General features: G+C 35.8%; 1 protein-coding gene across 2 annotated transcripts; it reads right to left on the bottom strand.

Moving 5' to 3' along the window:
- Nucleotides 1–4740: 4740 nt before the first annotated feature.
- LOC102616746 (molybdopterin biosynthesis protein CNX1) lies at nucleotides 4741–18207 on the bottom strand. 2 transcript variants are annotated; one of them, XM_006470092.4, is made up of 13 exons: nucleotides 17889–18207; nucleotides 17304–17430; nucleotides 16218–16348; nucleotides 14601–14702; nucleotides 14446–14529; nucleotides 13262–13489; nucleotides 12872–13062; nucleotides 12628–12732; nucleotides 12171–12479; nucleotides 9307–9464; nucleotides 9054–9160; nucleotides 6482–6538; nucleotides 4741–5579 (listed from the first exon to the last, which is right to left on the bottom strand). In XM_006470092.4, exons 1-13 carry the CDS (start codon nucleotides 18084–18086, stop codon nucleotides 5361–5363), a joined length of 2016 nt encoding a protein of 671 aa, XP_006470155.2. In that variant the 5' UTR covers nucleotides 18087–18207; the 3' UTR covers nucleotides 4741–5360. The 2 variants fall into 2 exon arrangements, with proteins under 2 accessions (XP_006470155.2, XP_024950039.2); XM_025094271.2 differs by lacking the exon at nucleotides 17304–17430 and having other exon boundaries at nucleotides 17889–18036.

The following is an 18207-nucleotide window of genomic DNA, read 5'->3' as shown; positions in this document are numbered from 1 at the left end:
TGGCCACTGTCCACTGATTTGCATCCAAGTGCCAAGTGCCACCGCCCGAATCTGAATTTTATTGCTCCAAGACCCGAATCCGATCTGCATTTTGCTGCTCCAAGACCCGATCTGCATTTTGCTGCTGCTCCAAAACCCGATCTGTATTTTGCTGCTCCAAAATTCGACCCAAACTGCATTCTACTGTTCTAAGACTCGAACTCAACCCGATTTTTTGAACCGATCCGAACATATATCGGATCGGGTCGGGTCGGGTTGGGTTGTAAGTTAGGGTTGTATTCGGATCAATATTTGCCCAACCCGAACAACCCGAAACCCGATCGGGTTGACCCGAACCTGACCCGAACCCGATTTTGCCCACCCCTAAATTGTATGATTTAAATAACAAAAAAAATTTCATATCCAGAGATGTACAATTTCATGAAAATATTTTTCCTTTCCTTCAAAAGTTGTCCCCACCTTCTAATAAAATTGTCGTGCCCTATTCTATTGTTGAACAAAATCATGATAACCCTAGTCCACCACTTGTTGAACAAAATCATGATGACCTTAGTCCAACTCCTATTGATGAACCAATGTGTCAGGAAAATAACCAGCCAGTTGATGACCCACCAACAATGATTCGACGATCCACTCGAGACACTCATCCTCCTTCTTACCTCAACGATTATCATTGCAAGCTGGCCTTATGTGATTTATCATCTCCAACATCTTCTTCATGTCTTGTAAGTAAATCTTTACATTATCCTATACATCATTATCTTTCCTATGACAAATTTTCTCCTTCTTATTGTTCCTTTTTAGCATCAATTTCATCCACCACAAAACCAAAAAGCTTTAAACAGGCAATGCTTGATGACAATTGGAGGAATGCAATGTCCGAAGAAATCAAAGCTTTGGAGGATAATCAGACTTGGAACCTTACATCTCTACCACCAAATAAAAAGGCTATTGGTTGTAAATGGGTGTATAAAATCAAGTATAAAGCAGATGGGACTATTGAACGCTATAAAGCTCGCTTAGTGGCCAAAGGATATGATCAACAAGAGGGACTTGACTACCAAGAAACTTTTGCTCCAGTGGCAAAGCTCACTACCATGCGTTGTTTATTGGCTATTGCAGCTGTGAAAAATTGGAGTCTCCACCAACTTGATATTAGTAATGCTTTTTTACATGGAGACCTAAATGAAGAAGTCTATATGCAACTCCCTCCTAGTTACAAAGAATCAGAAAATCGAGCTGTAGTCTGCAGGCTTCAAAAATCCTTGTATGGTCTCAAACAAGCCTCTTGCCAATGGTTTGCAAAACTTTCCAATAAGTTGCTAGATGCTGGATATCGACAGTCAAAGGCGGACTATTCTTTGTTTACTAAGGTAGTCAATAATTCCTTCACTGTGATTCTTGTGTATGTACACGATATCATCATTGCAGGTGATGATACTATCGAAATACAAAAACTCAAAGAGAGGCTACAGAGCAATTTCAAAGTAAGGGATCTTGGCAACTTAAAGTTCTTCCTTGGCATTGAAGTTGCTCGTACTAAGAGTGGGATTTATTTAAGTCAACAAAAATATGTTCTAGAATTACTTGAGGATTTTGGTCTTCTTGGCTCTTGTCCATCCAAAACTCCCATGGAACAAAATTTAAAGTTGACTAATTCAGATGGTGAACTTATCTCAAATGTATCCTCTTATCGGCGATTAATTGGACGATTACTCTACCTTACCGTCACTAGACCAGACATAGCCTATTGTGTTCAAACTCTCAGTCAATTCCTTAATGAACCACGTCAACCCCATTACCTTGCTGCAATCAGGATATTACATTATTTAAAAAGGAGTCCAGGACAAGGAATACTTCTCTCATCCTCTAGTGCACTACATTTGCAAGCATATTGTGACTCAGATTGGGCAAGTTGCCCAAATACCAGGCGTTCTGTCACTGGTTATTGTGTTTTTATTGGTCATTCTCCGGTATCATGGAAATCTAAGAAGCAATCAACAGTATCTCGCTCCTCTGCTGAGGCGTAATACAGAGCAATGGGAACAACTTGCTGTGAGATCAGTTGGCTACTATATTTACTTAAAGACCTTGGAGTTAATCATCCTCAACCTGCACTTCTTTATTGTGACAATAAAGCTGCCTTACACATTGCTGCTAATCCCACTTTCCATGAACGAACTAAGCATATCGAAATTGATTGCCACTTAATTCGAGAAAAAAATTCAGAGAGGAATTGTTCGCACAACCTTCATTCATTCACAACAACAAATAGCAGACATATTTAGTAAACCTCTTGGAGCTGATTCATTCCTTCGAATGCTTTCCAAGATGGGCGTTCAAGACCTTCACCTGCCATCTTGAAGGGGGAGTGTTGGAGAATATAATTAATTACCTTAATGCACTGCAGATTTTCCTCTTAATTACTGGATATTCTTTACTCTAATTTTATTTACTTTCCTACCTTTATTTCTTTAATTTAGAGATTGTACAGCTTTGCATTTAGTTACTTTATTAATCTTTAGAAGTCAACTAGAATTTTGTATATAATCCCTTGTATTTTATGATGCAAAAGTAATAAGATGTGATAGCATTTTCCAGAACTTTCATTTTCATCACCTTGCACGTGCGTCTGATTATCGTCGTGGACTTATCGTCGTAAAACCACAAAAATGGTCCAAGTTCCTTTATTGACCTGATGCACCTTTCGGGGCGGGCCAGCATTTTCCATAGGCTGCTTCCACGTCTTGCTCTTCGTGTATAATTTAAACATTTCTTCTATCGTCTTCTTCTTCGAATCCCCCGCAGTTGCTGGTCCGATTTTGCACTGTTTTTAACCCTATTGTTTGGTGAGGATTATATTAGGGTTTTTGTTGATAATATTGAGAGTTAGGTTAAATTCATATAACTTTACTAACCCCTGATATATTTTACACACACGCATGCGAAGAAAAAACCTTTTTTCAATTGGATTAATTTCTGAGGCCTTTAATTTGTTAGATAGGAAACCTTTGATACGGTAGAGTGGCCTTTCCTTGTTTCTTTCAATGTATTGGAAAACTTTGACAATTATAGCTCTTAACTGTTCTGAATTACAGGCCCCTCAAACTAAAGTTTTGATTCCACCATTGATGAATATGATGAATATGGCATATGCGATTTCTCTGGAATCTCCAGCTGGGATGGGGCTTTCGTACTCAAATACAAAATCATACTATAACCCTAATGCTGATAAATCCACTGCACAAGATTCTTATACTTTTCCTATCAGCTGGCTTGAAAGGCTCCCACAATATAAGACGAGGTATGAGGCTATGCCGGTCACTATGTGCCACAGCTTGCATATACCATTCTTCTCAAAAATACCAATATCAACCTAAAATTAAGGAATGCTGTGAGTTCACTTAAATTGTATTAATATTATTAATCAGCTTTTTTAATACTTTGGGTGTTACACATTCATATTTTCGAAGGGGGAATGCATTATGCATGGGTCGGTGATGCTACAGGTGGAACGGATCTATTCGAACACTGGTGGACAACTGGACTCATGCATTCAACTCGGACCAAACCCACAAAGGTCTTTTCACAAACTGTGACTGTGTGAAAGTGTGAATATTCAGAGTGATGGTGCTAAGTAGAAAGAAAGCTGAGAGAACACTGAAAGAAATAATAAAGAAAAAGATAAAGAGAAAGTGGATGGATAGAGAGAAAATGAGCTAATTTCTCTCAGCGTTCTCTTAGCTTTCTCTCTAAAGAATGCAACAACCTCATTGACAAAGCCTTTCGGAAAATGGTGCTATTGATATTTTTTTAACATTTACACTCCAACTTGCCAAATTTCAAAGATGGTTCCATTGGTTGCACAAGTCCTTTTCCGGATATCTCCTAATTTTGTTTGATTTTAATAAAGAAAATTAATTTTGATAAATTCAATAAAACAAAATGTTAGGTTAAATATCAATACTATTATTAGTAACTTATGCGTATCAATTTAATTCAATTTTTTTCTAGAAAAAAGATAGCAGTAATACACTATTATTTGGCAAAATGGTCTTAGAGAACTCTTTATTCTCATCATGATTCATTTTTGCGTCAAGAAATCACAGAGACCCTTAAAATTTATTCAAAAGAAGTTCTTTATAATCTAAAAAAAGATTAGTGCAGTCATTTAAAAAAAAAAGAAAGATGTTCATAACTATTTCACCAAACCATGAAGTATCGCTTTCTCATTTTCATATGAATATATCAATCCATCAGTAAATTCTCCTACCGGACAAACGGTCCCTCTACCGGCCAATCCATCATCAAGAATCTTATAGCTAATAGGGTCGGAGTTTGAATTTAAAGGTTAATCAACTCAAGATAGATTCAGATTTGTATGAATTTCAGGAGAAGTCACTATTGATTACCTAAATTTTTTCCCTCATTTTTTTGCTACATTTCAACGGCGATGTAGATGAAAGTGTATGAAAGTGTACCATTATACTATCAAGATACCAACTTAACAACCCCAATGGCGATGTAGATGAAAGTGTACTATTATACTATCAAGATACCAACTTAACAACCCCAATCTTCCCATCTAGATTGGTCGGCATCCAACCACTAGGGTTTAGCCCAGTAGCTAGAGCCACTCCCTCATAAGTGTGAGGAAAATAATTCGAATTTCCACAGATGCATTGTATGGATTTAATTTAAATTTTCTTCCTCCAAATTTGATTGAAGAGAGCAATAGTCTCATAAAAATAAATAAATAAATAAAAGATTGGTCAGCATCCATGATACATCAATGATGAGGTGCCATAAGCCTTCCCGTTTTAGAAGATTTCAAGTCTATCTCCTCAAGTATTTTATTTAGTGATGAAATTTATTGAATGACAACACGATGGAGTAAGATAGTTACAGTAAGAGAAATGACACTAGTTACAGTAAGAGGAATGACACTAGTTACGGTGAGAGAAAGTGGGCATCTTGTTCCGAGCTACCCAACAGAATGTGCACTCTCTTTGCTCTCTTCATTCCTTCATGGAAATCTCCCTCCCTTTAAGCCATGAGAGTGACAACTTCTACTCAATTTGCTCCCATTTTATATTATAAATGAACATCCTGCTCCAGTATTTCATCTATGATAATGAGACCACATCATTATTTTCATGAAGCAGCTGCTCAGTCACCATACTAAGAATCTGCAGTGATGTGAACTCACAATTTCTTTGCTGTACCATGCTGCCACTTAGCACAATTGCCAAGTTCTGAGCACCATAAAGAAAGAAAACCGTCGAAACCTTACAAACAGATGCAGAAGTAGCTCTCCAGATTATACATAAAATTACATAGTTTCTTCTACCCAACATATTTTAGTGGGAACAAGAACAACTGGGTTCTGTGCCACCACCAGAGGACATCTTGTAACTGTGCTCCCATGTATCCACAGGCACTGCTTGTGAGTGAGGGACATGGCGAGGATGCTTCTCTCTCTTGTCCCCCTTTATCTGCTTCAATGCATGCTTAAGGGCAGGCAGCAAAGCCTCCATGCATTCGGCAACTGCATTTGGATTCCCAGGCATGTTGATGATCTAAGCACATGGTAATAAAAGAAAAACAGATTAAGGGGATGTCAGTGCAAAATGCTTACTCTACCTACCATTTCATAGAGCTGGTATGCTCTTCATATATAGCAATACATCAGTCAAAAGGCATAATCATAATTGGATTTTAGCTTGCATAAGATGATTACAACCTTATTTCATGTGATCCTCTGATAAAACATTGGACACAGCTGAGCAAGTTCAACTACCAAATATATCAGGTTGTAAGATACCTTTAGTATACCCAAAGGTCAACATGTATTACCAACAGCAAAATGAATCATTCCCTCTGAAAATCAGGGCCCTTTTATTGAATTTGGTATCGACGCTAGATGTTCTAGCATACGACTTGAACTGTCAAATAAAACATTCTCAAGCCCAAAAATACAAAAGAAATCTCAAATCAACAAGATATTGAATCCAATAGTCAAGTCTTTTCCTCTCCAAATGGTATCTGAAGATGCTATGGAAAGAAACTAGACATTTCTCTTGCCATGCATATCCAAATGTTAGCCAATGCTTTTGTACTTTTATTTTTCAGGAGGAAAAAAAAAAAAAAAACTTTCCATTGTTATTTAAGGCATAGTGGAAACTTTCAAGCACAAATTACGCTGTAGAGAAGTTAAATTTCCATCAAATTGCCAAACAAACTTCACCAATAAATGTTCTTTTAATAATTCACCAGCAATATAAACTTCAGATTCCTTTCCGATATTTTAGGACATATTATCCAAATTTATTCCTAAACTTAAAGAAAGAGTAACCAATAATTATGTTTAACGATGAGAAATCTGAGGATAGTGCAAAGATATGGCCTCTAAAATTATAGTGTGAGTTTCCTTCACAGTACAATCAAGAAGGATAACAAAAGCAAAATAATTGTAGCTTACCAGTGTTGACCCTCTGATCCCCGCTGCAGAACGCGAGAGCATAGCAAATGGTGTCACCTGTTTTGGAGGATAAAAACAGAGACAGAATTTCCACCAAGTAAGATTCCTAGTAGAACTTTAGTTGACACAAACAAAAGTACTTCAAAAAGAGGCCAACATTGATAATAGACAAGGTGGGGAGAGAGAGGACAGAAGTCAAAAGGAGTTAAAGATGCAGGAGCAGCATCTGATATATCACTTTGAGCCAAAACATCCAGTGAAATGAAAGCTCAGCCATTATAATTTATGGTCAATTATTCAAGATAGCCTAGTAGCTTTTAGGGATTTATAAAAATGCAATAAATCTTTCATAAATCATTCAGCATATCCATGCATACAAATAAATGTGACAGCGTGCGGTTGTATGTCAAGAAAAGTTACAAAGAAACATTCATAAACAGTAGAATATGACTAAATATTACAATTCAAAATAACCAAAAAAAAAATCTAATGGTCCAGTCTTCTATATTTCAATCATTTTTGTAATTGATCATTGATGTTGAAAACTCAATGCCGATATATCCATGTAAAAGCAAATGACAAAAGAAACCATATATAACTAAATGAAGTAAAATTCTGAATTTTACTTCAATGTCCTTGTAAATAAAGACAGAACAGCCATGCCAAAACCAAATTACTTGTTGAGACTCAAAGAGTCAAAATAATTCTCTCCTTTTGAGGAAGAGAGAGAAAAAACATACCATTAGTTAAGAGAGAGAATATTGTAAAATGGGACAAAAGTGAAAAAAAAAAGTTTAAAGGGGAACAAATGAAAAGAATATTTTTCCAGTCTCACTGTTTAGATTTTCATTTCGTGGAAGAAAAAAGTCATTAACCAAGTTAATAACAGAGACAGTACATGAATAAGACATGGTATTATTTGAAAGATTATCATTGGGTCGGAGGGGGACATTTTGCCTGCCGAACCCAGTAGCTCCACCCTTGACCCAGAACATCCACGAAACCTTATTAACGACCTGGAACCCTAACAAGATTCCAGGCCAAAATTTCAACAACAATAGCTATTCAGTTCTTGGTCTGAGTACCCATAATACTAGTCTGGCATGTGATTACATATAGCACAAGGTAATTATGTCTATGGAGAATTCGGAATCACAAAGAAACTCATTCACTTTTTTTTTTTGTGGGGGGTGTAAGAAAGCAAAGAAAAATTGTCATTAATAAGACAGAGAAATATATACAAAGAGTAGATGCCCACAAAGAAACAAAACACAGAACATTAACTACTTGAACGCCAAAATTTCTAGGCCACTCATGAACTAACATGAACACATTCGTCATGTCCAGCGAAAAAAGCACAGCAAAGCAATAATACAAAACACAAAAAGAATTGAAAAAATAAAAAAATAATTGCAGTTCCATTTCTCTGCAACTGAGAAGATTGAGAAAGACCCCATAACAAAAGAAGAAACCCTGGGTGTATCTCACAATAGGATTAATTATTGGGTTTCTTCAAATGATATTGGTCATCGTTGCATTGATGAAATGATTTCATGGCAGCATGAGTGAAGGCGAAGATAACGGTTTTCCACAAACAGCAAGAGGGGTAAAAAGGAAGTTTCACAGTGTCCAATAGTTATGGGTCAGGGACAAACTAAAATGCAGCCATGTTTGTAGGTTATTACTCATTTGCTTAGCTCCTACAGTGGTTCGTCTTGAGGAGTTTTCATTATACAAATAGAAAAGTTGTTCAAGTTTACTCACTGTAATGAAACGCTTCAGTGAGTGTCCAATACATAAATATTTTAGCATTTCATGTCAAATTGAGAAACCTCAAGAGCTATGATGTATTTACTAATTGGAATAACATGTTTCAAAATCATTTAATTAAAAATAATCTTGCTCAATCTCTCTTTGATTAAAATGGGAGTAAAGAAAATAGGATCACCATACTTCTCAGACACCTCACTACTGCTTCTAGAAGTTTGAATTAACTATTGAAAACAATCTTCTGAAAACATTTATTCAGCTAATCAAGATTCAAAATTAGCACCATGCTCAGATTTCAACCAAAACAATACAACATCCTTCCTAAATGCATACAAAAAGAAATATTATTGTAAAAGGCAGGAGCAGATCTACAAATAGATTCACATTTGTATTTTTTTTTTTCATTTTCTCTCTCTCTCAAAATGAGTACACCAGAACTCAGAAACTTCACAATGAAACTGAAAATGCATATAAGTTTGACCTTTGAGCAAACATTAAATGTGACATGTAAGACGAAACCATAGACAGACCTAGACAGTTGAAGTTCAAGCATAAAGCTAGAACATTGGCACAAAACCAGTGCTTGAACCATGGAATAATTGAACTAAATAATTTGGTTTTGAATGTCCACAGACTTCCACCAAAATGACTTCAGTATCTAAGTCACAGTTTCCACCCAAGTCAAATATATTTCTTACAAAATAATCTTATCACTCTAAAACAGAGAGTCAGATATAGAAAAGTTAAATGCTATATATAATCCAATATTTGAATTAGTAAGTCCTATCATATCTGGTGGTACCTTCAAACTCTCTTGCATCATGACATACAGAAGACCAGGTGTTTCCCTCTCAATCAATTCTTTTGTAGCTTCAGGGGTTACATCTCTTGGGGTGAAGCCAGTCCCACCTTGTTCAAGAAAATATATTCAGAAAAGAGAAGGAAAAAGGCGGAAAAAGGTCAGGATAAACAAATAAAGAAAGAAAGAAAGAAAATCAGAGCTTTAATATTGTCCCAAAAAATTCAAGATAACAAATCCAAGGCAAGATGCTCACCAAGGGTAAGGATAAGATCCATTTTGTCAATATCAGACCATCTACGGAGAACTTCTTTGATTTTTCCCACATCATCTGGAACGACATCCGTTGCAACCACCTTTGCTCCACCTAACTTCTCTGAAGAGGAATTCACAACAGAGACTGCCCTAGGCCCACTGAAAAGTGCAATGTGTTCAATAAAATATTAACATTAAAAACTGAAATGCACAAATAAAGAGGCAAAAGAAGGATTTGATATCTTTCCAATGATTTAAACAATATAAATATATCATTGCTTGCTTAAGACCAAACTTCCAATATGTTAATACCACTCGAAAATGTGAGTCTAACCTGGAAAAAGAATTGAAAGGAATTTAAAATATTCATACACCATAAGGTCTATTCACATGATGCATCACAACCATTGCCCTTGTCCAAATCATTAGTGTTCAAATGAGTTATAAATAAATAAATAAAAAGAGAGAGATTTATGAATAAAGCGTAAAGGTTTTGCCGAAATTCAAAGAAAACAGGACTTCGCCAAAGATGACTGCTAAGGTAAAACGATGTTGCAAAGATTTTAGTACATTCCACGTTTCACTTTGACAAGGAGCAATATCAACTTTGCAATTTTGCTTTGGCATCAAGTAAGTGACCCTTCTGAAACAATGATTCAAAGAGGCGTATCCAGATGCTATTAAATTAAATACGGACCATCCATATCCCTGCTAAAAGAAATTTTATAGAAGATGCTTTGCACTATGAGTTGAAGACACCATTAATCTATTTGTTGGTTATATATGTAGCAGAACATTCACCATTTCCATATATAACTCTGATACAGTGGAACATCAGCTCTGCTCAATCACTTTAGCATCCACAAAGTGACCTCTTTAAAACACTTGTTTCAAAAGGTGTATCTGGATGCCATCTATTTACGAATTAGCATATCTGATTTCTTTTCATGGAAGTATTAGAATTCAAATTAAAAATAGAAAATTCACCAAGCATGAGATCATCTTCTTTTCGGATATGGTTGCAAGAAAATGCAAGGATAAATTTTTGCATAATCAGGTAATCATTCTCAACAACAAAAATGAAATAGCTTCTACAAAAAATCCAGAAACAATTCACTAGAGGAAGTTCCACAGTAAATACTTGTATACCTAGGATACAAGTAAGCTATATAAGACCAATAGAGACTACTCACTAAAAAATACTTGGAAAGAATACAATGACAAAAGCAACTTTTCGTGTGGGATACGTATCCATTACAGCTGAGTCAATGGTCTTAAATTAATTCACAGATTTGACGGAATGGACTGTTTCTGAATTCATTGGGTCTTATTTGGGTCTATAATGAGTTATTAGGTCATTTCAATGGTCTTTAGATGATTCTTAAATATATATTTGTCGTCAAGATTCCTATATACTCTGGTTTTAGGAATCTTGTTAGCTGGATCTACATAAACACTCATTTTACTCTTGACTTGCAATTTAATGAATAGAATGAGAGGTTTTACAATATTGCAGAAGAAAATGAAAACCTAGCCTATCTATTCATGAAACACCTCCCAAATTCATCCACACACCTCGTGCACCAAAGCTTAAAACTGTGACAAACTATGGGGACAAAGTTTTCCCAGAATTTGAGAATGGCCTGAGAAAGCTTAATGAAAGAATTGATATAAACCTAGTTATATGCAGCTATTGAGAATACAACACCATTGCTTCCTAAATTAAAAAGTTGATCTTGATGTCAACAGTTGCAAACAATATCTTCAATGACCTACAATTTAATTGTCCCTTACATTCGATCATATGTACATTTACTTAAATCCTCTTCCAATTTAACCTCTAATCCAGAAGTTAATGTGGTAACATTATTACCGAACCATGATGTTCACAAGATTAAGGTTTTTATTTTTTGTTCAGACACCTCTCCAAGTTCCTACGCGTCGAGTCTCCATGCATTATTAGCACTAGTGCATCTTGTTGCAAACCTATTGTTGATATGTTTTCTACATCCGCACAAGATCAACTTTGGTACTTTTTGGTTTCTTGCAAGCAGCCAAAAGTTAACCATTCCTACACGCCAAGAGTCAATTTTTTCTAAGTGAGGGAGAACGATGCAAAATAAAGATGAAATTTTCCTTTTTTTTTTCTTTTTTGGCCTATTTAGCCTAATGACAACCAAATCACCTTCCCACACGCGAGCAGGTTCCAACCTCAAACCTCTTGTTTTCAACCCAAGAAATCTAGCTGACAACCAGAAAGTAAACATGAAGTTTAATTGAGTTATATTTTTATATTTTGTAAGGGATTAATTTCCTAAGATTTTGACTTCCTGTTTGTTTAAGATTTGATAAATCGGTTTTAGTTTTTCATTTTCAAGCAGGCTTTGATGATTATTGGAATAAGAAATATGCTTTCCCCAAAGAACTTCATTTTTTCTCCCCTTCCAGTTTCTCATTCAGTTCCAAATATTATCTCACTCCTTTCTATTTCTCCCTCTTATTATTATTATTATTTTGGTGTTGGGGGGGGCGGGGGGGGGGGGGGGGGGGAGGGGGAGGGGGAGGGAGAAAGTATTTGTATTAATAAATAATGGACAAAATACGCAACAGCTATTAACCATAACATATTGTTATATCATTATAACCCTGATTGCCCTTAATCTTAAATCAACTCATAGCACAAACCCTTTCCAAAAGGCTAGTAATCTAAAATTATCAAGTCATGGAAACTGGAAAGGTCTGGGTAGTCTTCTGAAATAGATTTACATTAAAAGATTATTCTTAAACTAATTTTTGAATTACCAGCAAAGAAGCTTCAGATCCAGTACCAGAAGCAAGCATTTAAAGAACCATTAAGGATAATACCTTCGATCAGGCCCAGCGCCTGATGCAACAGTATCACTCACGGTAAGAATAGCTACACTGAACTCAGTATACCCAGAGCAATCTGTAGTTACTTCCTTGGGTTTGCTTCCTTGCAGAGTAGAACCCAAAACCAATGACGTGTCAATTTTGCTATTATCAGTACTGCTTATATCAGAAATCACAATGGCAGACACCAAAGTCCCAGCAGAAATTACACTGCCAGTTGCTGGCAACTCCAACAAGGCATTAGCGGACTTCATACTTAAGAGTCGACTGCTCATCTGATGACCAGTGCTCTCAGCAACAAATCTGAAACCCATAAGACAACATATGATTTATTAAGTTAACGAATGAAGGAGACTTAAAAATGACCCTTAAGTCCACATCCAAAATCACAGAGGAATTCTCAAACTTAGATATCATGACATGGAAGGAAACATCCGTGAACAAAACTTACCCAGAACTGCCTGATCCATCATTGGCCTTCCATCTAAGAATGGCACGATGAAATTCTGGTCGTACTCGATCTGTCTTCAGAGGCTGGCAAATACGAGCCAGCACTCTTTATATAGTAAAGCAAAAGGACAGTGTTCAGTCCGGAAAACACTTAGCTGTAAATTTTATTTATTAATGAATGAATAAAAATTTAAGCAAGTATTGAGTGAGGATGAGGAGTGGCATGCTCCAGAAGTTACAACAACCTCAAGAGATGAGGGTTTGCCCATCCAGAAAGACGACGAATGGCAGGGACAATGTAGAGATGGAAACAGACAATACAGCTCACTGGGTTTCCAGGCAATCCAAATGCAAGAATTTTATTCACCATCACATCATCAGTTGGTTTTGTATTGATCTCAGCAAATGTCAAAGGCTTCCCAGGTTTCATGCAAACCTGAAGAGGTAATCCATGATAAGATAATTACTTTATAACCACAAAAATTTGAAACATTGAATCAAATACTTGAGCTCTGCGTATTTTCATAGAAGATTACCAGTTCCAGCCACCAATAAATAAGTTGGTTCTCAAGAATCAAGAAAACCAATACCTCTCCGAAGATCAAGTAAGAGAGTATAAAAAGCAAATAATTTACCTTGTTGAAATATATAATCCCCTTCTTTTGAAGCAATGGCTTAACAAAATCCTTGTCGCCCATGGAAACACCTCCAGAAGTTAGAAGAATATCAATTCCAGCAGAAAAAGCATTATCCAAGGTCTTTTCGAGTTCTTCTTCATCATCTCTAACAATACCAAGATCAATAAATTTGCAGTGCTGTTGCATTGCAGCTGCCAGTAACATTGCACGGTTTGAATCCCTAATCTGCAGAAAGGATTAACCAACTTTAGTGTCAAATATAAGCTAATGAGGATATTTTTGGCATAAACCAAAAGGGACACAATAAGAAACCTTGGTGCACTTCCAACGTTATAATACACCTATCAGATGGTGATATCTCGGCAAGCATGATTGTCATTCCTTCTTAGGAAATATGAAACACGGTAAAAATGCAACTTAAGTTCAGATAAGTCCTATCTATAGATTTGTACAACCCATGGCAAACATGTAACTTAATGAAGTGGTCATGAATCCTGTACAAAACTAGTTTGTTCTGAAATATTGATGTTCACTAACCACAAGTTTCATGAACTGTATTCAGTAAGAGAAACATATTTTTCTTTTTACTTTCTTATTTGGCCCAACAGAAGAGTTATCAGAAGTTGTCACAAAGCTCGTTCCCCCTCAATGTAGAAGACAAATGGAGGGATTCCTCAAGAAAAGTTGGGAAGGAAGATATTTTAGGGAAGAAGATAGGGTAAAAGATTCCATCTGCAAGCAAAAATTAAACTCTCTTGGTAAAGGAAGATGCAATATACCATCTTTTAGGTTGAATAATTACTTCAATGGTTCCAATTTTTCAGCTTTTCCATATAAATATATATATATATATATATATATATATAGCTTTTCCAATTTATTAAAAAGAAAAAGATAAAAAGAAACAATAATTTCACTATTTCATTCAACTACAGATCCCAACAAAGAATGATTTGTATAGCTTAAATTTCAGATTTTGATCTTTTTGATTATCTATCGCATACACCAGTCTCAAGTAGCACGCACTTCTAAAGATCAATATTCCCAAAACTGAAAAATCTTAGTCTGGGCTTAAATCCTTTGAACAGGAGGAATGTGATTTCAAGTTTAGTAATGAATCCTGAGATTCTGAACTGCATCCTATGTCATACACTTTAAATTATCTAATAGAGATAGAGTACCTGGCCACGGTCTAGACACTGGGTTGTTGGCTCCACAAGTTCGTCTCCTGTAGAAAGCACTGCAATAGTTGGTGTGCGATATACCTGCAAGACTGCATTAGCCTTAGTTTGTTACCAATAAATCAAGTACAACTTTGACAAGTACAGTAATTTACCTTCACCATCATTATGCCTGAAGTAGCAAGTAGCCCAATTTCTGAAGCACCTATTCTTTCTCCAGATTTCAGTATTATAGCATCTTTTTCAATGTCATATCCCTTTAAAACAGATACTCATATTAGTATTTTAAAATACTAAGTACAAAAGCATACTTGAATGGAAAATATGAATCCTCAATAAATCATAATTATACATGGTAAATAAAAAATCTGAGAAACAGTGTTATTTGATCATTCAGTAGACTAAACATCCAGATGAATTATCCAATCCAGTAGTCATTTTGTTTTACCGTAGAAGATGGTCACTATACAGCATATTCTTGCATCAGAGATTTTTGTCAGAAGCATTTTGTAGGCCTTAAGAGTCAAAAGAAAAATCCTTGAGCAATAAAACTAAGGGGCTGGGTCATTAACTAGCGGAGGAAACAGGCACAGTGATGCAAAACCCTGTAATATTTAAGCACCACTTAGAAGATAGACTACTAACAAAGAAATAATAAAATTCAGGTCCTTTAATTTCATGCCCCATAGAAGTAGTTTTTCTCCAGTAAATCCAGACGTACATTTGAGGTTTCTTATGCATCTAGGAAGAAGACCCCAAATAACATTTTAATGTATGGTGTACTATCTCAACTCTAGTAGATGAGCACCCCCGTCTATGTGTTTCTACTGCCAAATCAGTTAAAAATATTAAATTAATTGTCTTTCTATGCATATTCTGGGCTAAAGTGAGGGAAGTTTCTAATCAAAAATCCTTAAAATAGACCCAATTTCAGGAACTAGGTAGACTAATGATCTTAAAATGAGATTCCAATCGATCTAAAGGCAAAGAATACCAAATCCTGTAAAAGAAATGTCTAAAGAGTATGAATGGTTGTACAGAAGTTCTTCTAGACTCTTTTTCAAGACTTTGTCAGGATTTCCTCAATATTTTGTCCAGTGAGTGCAATCAAAATCCTTAGTAAACCATTGAAAGAATTTTGTCCTACCTCAACTTCTATGTTTTAGGTGCAAAAAATTATCTTTCTTCAAACCAAACATGTTGCAAGTATGATATGCTGATTATAGAAAAATTAGAAAAATCTTGAATTTAATTATATAAATAAATTTGATGGGCAAGAGATCTCAATATTTCTAGGAGCTTGACTTTGATGAAGTGCCAAAAAACCTTAACTAGCATAACTACAAAAGACAACTATGTTTTAGGTGTGACAATTATCTTTGTGCAAATATAAAATCCTGCAAGTATGATGAAGTCAGATCTTAAATATAATTTATAGATTCATTTTGGTAGAAATTGATCTCAATATTGCCATGAGCCTAACTTTGATGAAGTCATTATACATATATAGAATAGACACAAACACGGGATTCACGGCATCACATCTTTTAAACAAAATATTACACAACTTCTAAACCCTTGGATCAATGCAGTTTTGACAGTTGGGATTGAATCCAACATCTGTAATTTAATGCACATATAAGATACAACCAAGCCATATAAAGTGTAATCCAATGGGCTAAAAGTTGTGTACTAATTTACACAAAAACCAAGGCCTCTTGATTGTATGTGTGACTGTAAAAAGGAGAGAGAAGGGAGAGAGAGAACCCTACCACTGGACGAATATCAACACCTTTGTTGGTTTGTACCAATATTTTTACTCGCTTGGATTCTGCTGCAGTATGATTGACTTCTTCAGTGTCCTCAACTTGCACAACTGCATCAGCACCATCCGGTATTGGTCCTGAGGAAGGAGGAAAGACCAGAGAGAAGGTAAAAAAATTCACACATAGATCTAGAGCTTAAACCAATTTGAATGGCATTAACAAAAATTCTTTTGCAATTTAAATTATAATCGAACAACACCTTAGTTCCAGACAAAAATAATATAACTAAAGTTGTGATCTTGTTTCAAAAGCTTAGGTTATTTAAATACCTATGACCTAGCAAAAAAGTTTTTAAAAAAAATCCCAAACTTTGTTTTCTAGGTCATATGCCTTTTAACAGTTGAAGGAATATTAGGACTATATAGAAGGCCCAATCAGCATCCAATTGACTCACAAATTGCATCAGCATATTCAATCATGATTTGTGAATTGATTGATCAATCATGAAAAACCGAAAAGAAAAAGCACACAAGAAAGAGCAATTATCATTTTATGCTCAAAGGTCCCCTCGAAAAGCTTTTGAACCCAGGCCATCCAAACCTATCATACCCTAGTCCAATCCAACCTCAGCAAATGCAGATCCTACAATGGAAAAAGTTGTAGCTCAGAGGGAAAAACCAACACCGCTTGACCTAAACAACCCCATAGAAAGCAGCAAAAGAAAAACAGAAAATTGATATTTTAGAAGGCTAATTCAGAATACTAATGAGACCATTTTTTTCTCAGCCGAGGATACATTTTTTAATGTCAAGTTTTTTCTTTTAAATAACTCTATGACCAATAGATAAGAAAGCGAGTTGAGGTGACTGCTAAAATGGTTATTGACGAGGCTGTTGCTCATTCAAGGAGGGACAAAGGGATGGACGACATACAGTTGCCATGTCTTGGTTTGTATTTTCAACTGCACAGTTCAAATTCTGGATGATGCACAAACATACTTGAATTTTATCATTCACAAAACAACCAACCGGAGATCAGCTTGATAGATAAAACTATCAGATATACATATTAACCCAAAATAAATTTATAAACCTCCAGTTGTCACATAAGCCACAGTCCCAGGGGTCACTATCACACCAATTCCATCATTTCCAGCTCTAGATTCAGTTATAACAGGATATTCTCCAGGCCCATCTGAAGCAACTACAGCATAGCCGTCCTGCAACAGCCAATTTTTACTCTATGAACATCATTCAACTGCCCATCGTAAATTACAAATTCCTAAGCCTTGGTGGTTTCACAACTTACATGCAAAGAATTCTATTTTGTACACAAAGAACGTCCATTTAGTCAAAAAAGAAAAAATCAAATTTCATTGAAATTCAAGATTGATAATACATCCAAAACATAAAGAGCATTAATACTAGAGTGGCATGATGCAAAAATGCAGTCTAGCAATCAGACATCATTCCCACTCTATAGACACCAATTCACACTTTTCCACTATATATATAAATATAGAGAGAGAGAGAGCATCAGAACAGATATCCATATATATATATATATAAACGAATATATTCAAAAACAAAATTGAAATCAATCAAAATACAACCAACCAATTAATCATGTCAAGTGAAAAGTGAAAAGAAAAGAGCTTTTCGTGTTATGAAAATAAACCTTGACAGAAGCTGGATATGGAGGCAAAGGGTCAGGAGCACGAATATCCTCGGCCAAAACCTTGCCCAGGGCTTCATAAAGCGGCACTGTCACTGGCGACAGGCGTTGAGCAACGCTCAGAACCTTTTGAAGAGCCTCTTCCGCTGATATAATCTTTTCTTGGCTGCCGCAGCAATCACCATTTCCATTTCCACCCATTTTGAATAGTCAAAACGGACTCTGATCGAACATAGACAGATGAAGAGTGCAAACTGCAAAGCCAGAAAGCCAACGGGATGACACATGAAGCGGTGAGGGAAGCATTTCGTTATGGGATAAT

This window comes from Citrus sinensis, chromosome 2 (assembly GCF_022201045.2).
Source record: "Citrus sinensis cultivar Valencia sweet orange chromosome 2, DVS_A1.0, whole genome shotgun sequence".
Lineage (NCBI taxonomy): Eukaryota > Viridiplantae > Streptophyta > Magnoliopsida > Sapindales > Rutaceae > Citrus > Citrus sinensis.
This window is presented reverse-complemented; position numbering and strand designations above follow the sequence as displayed.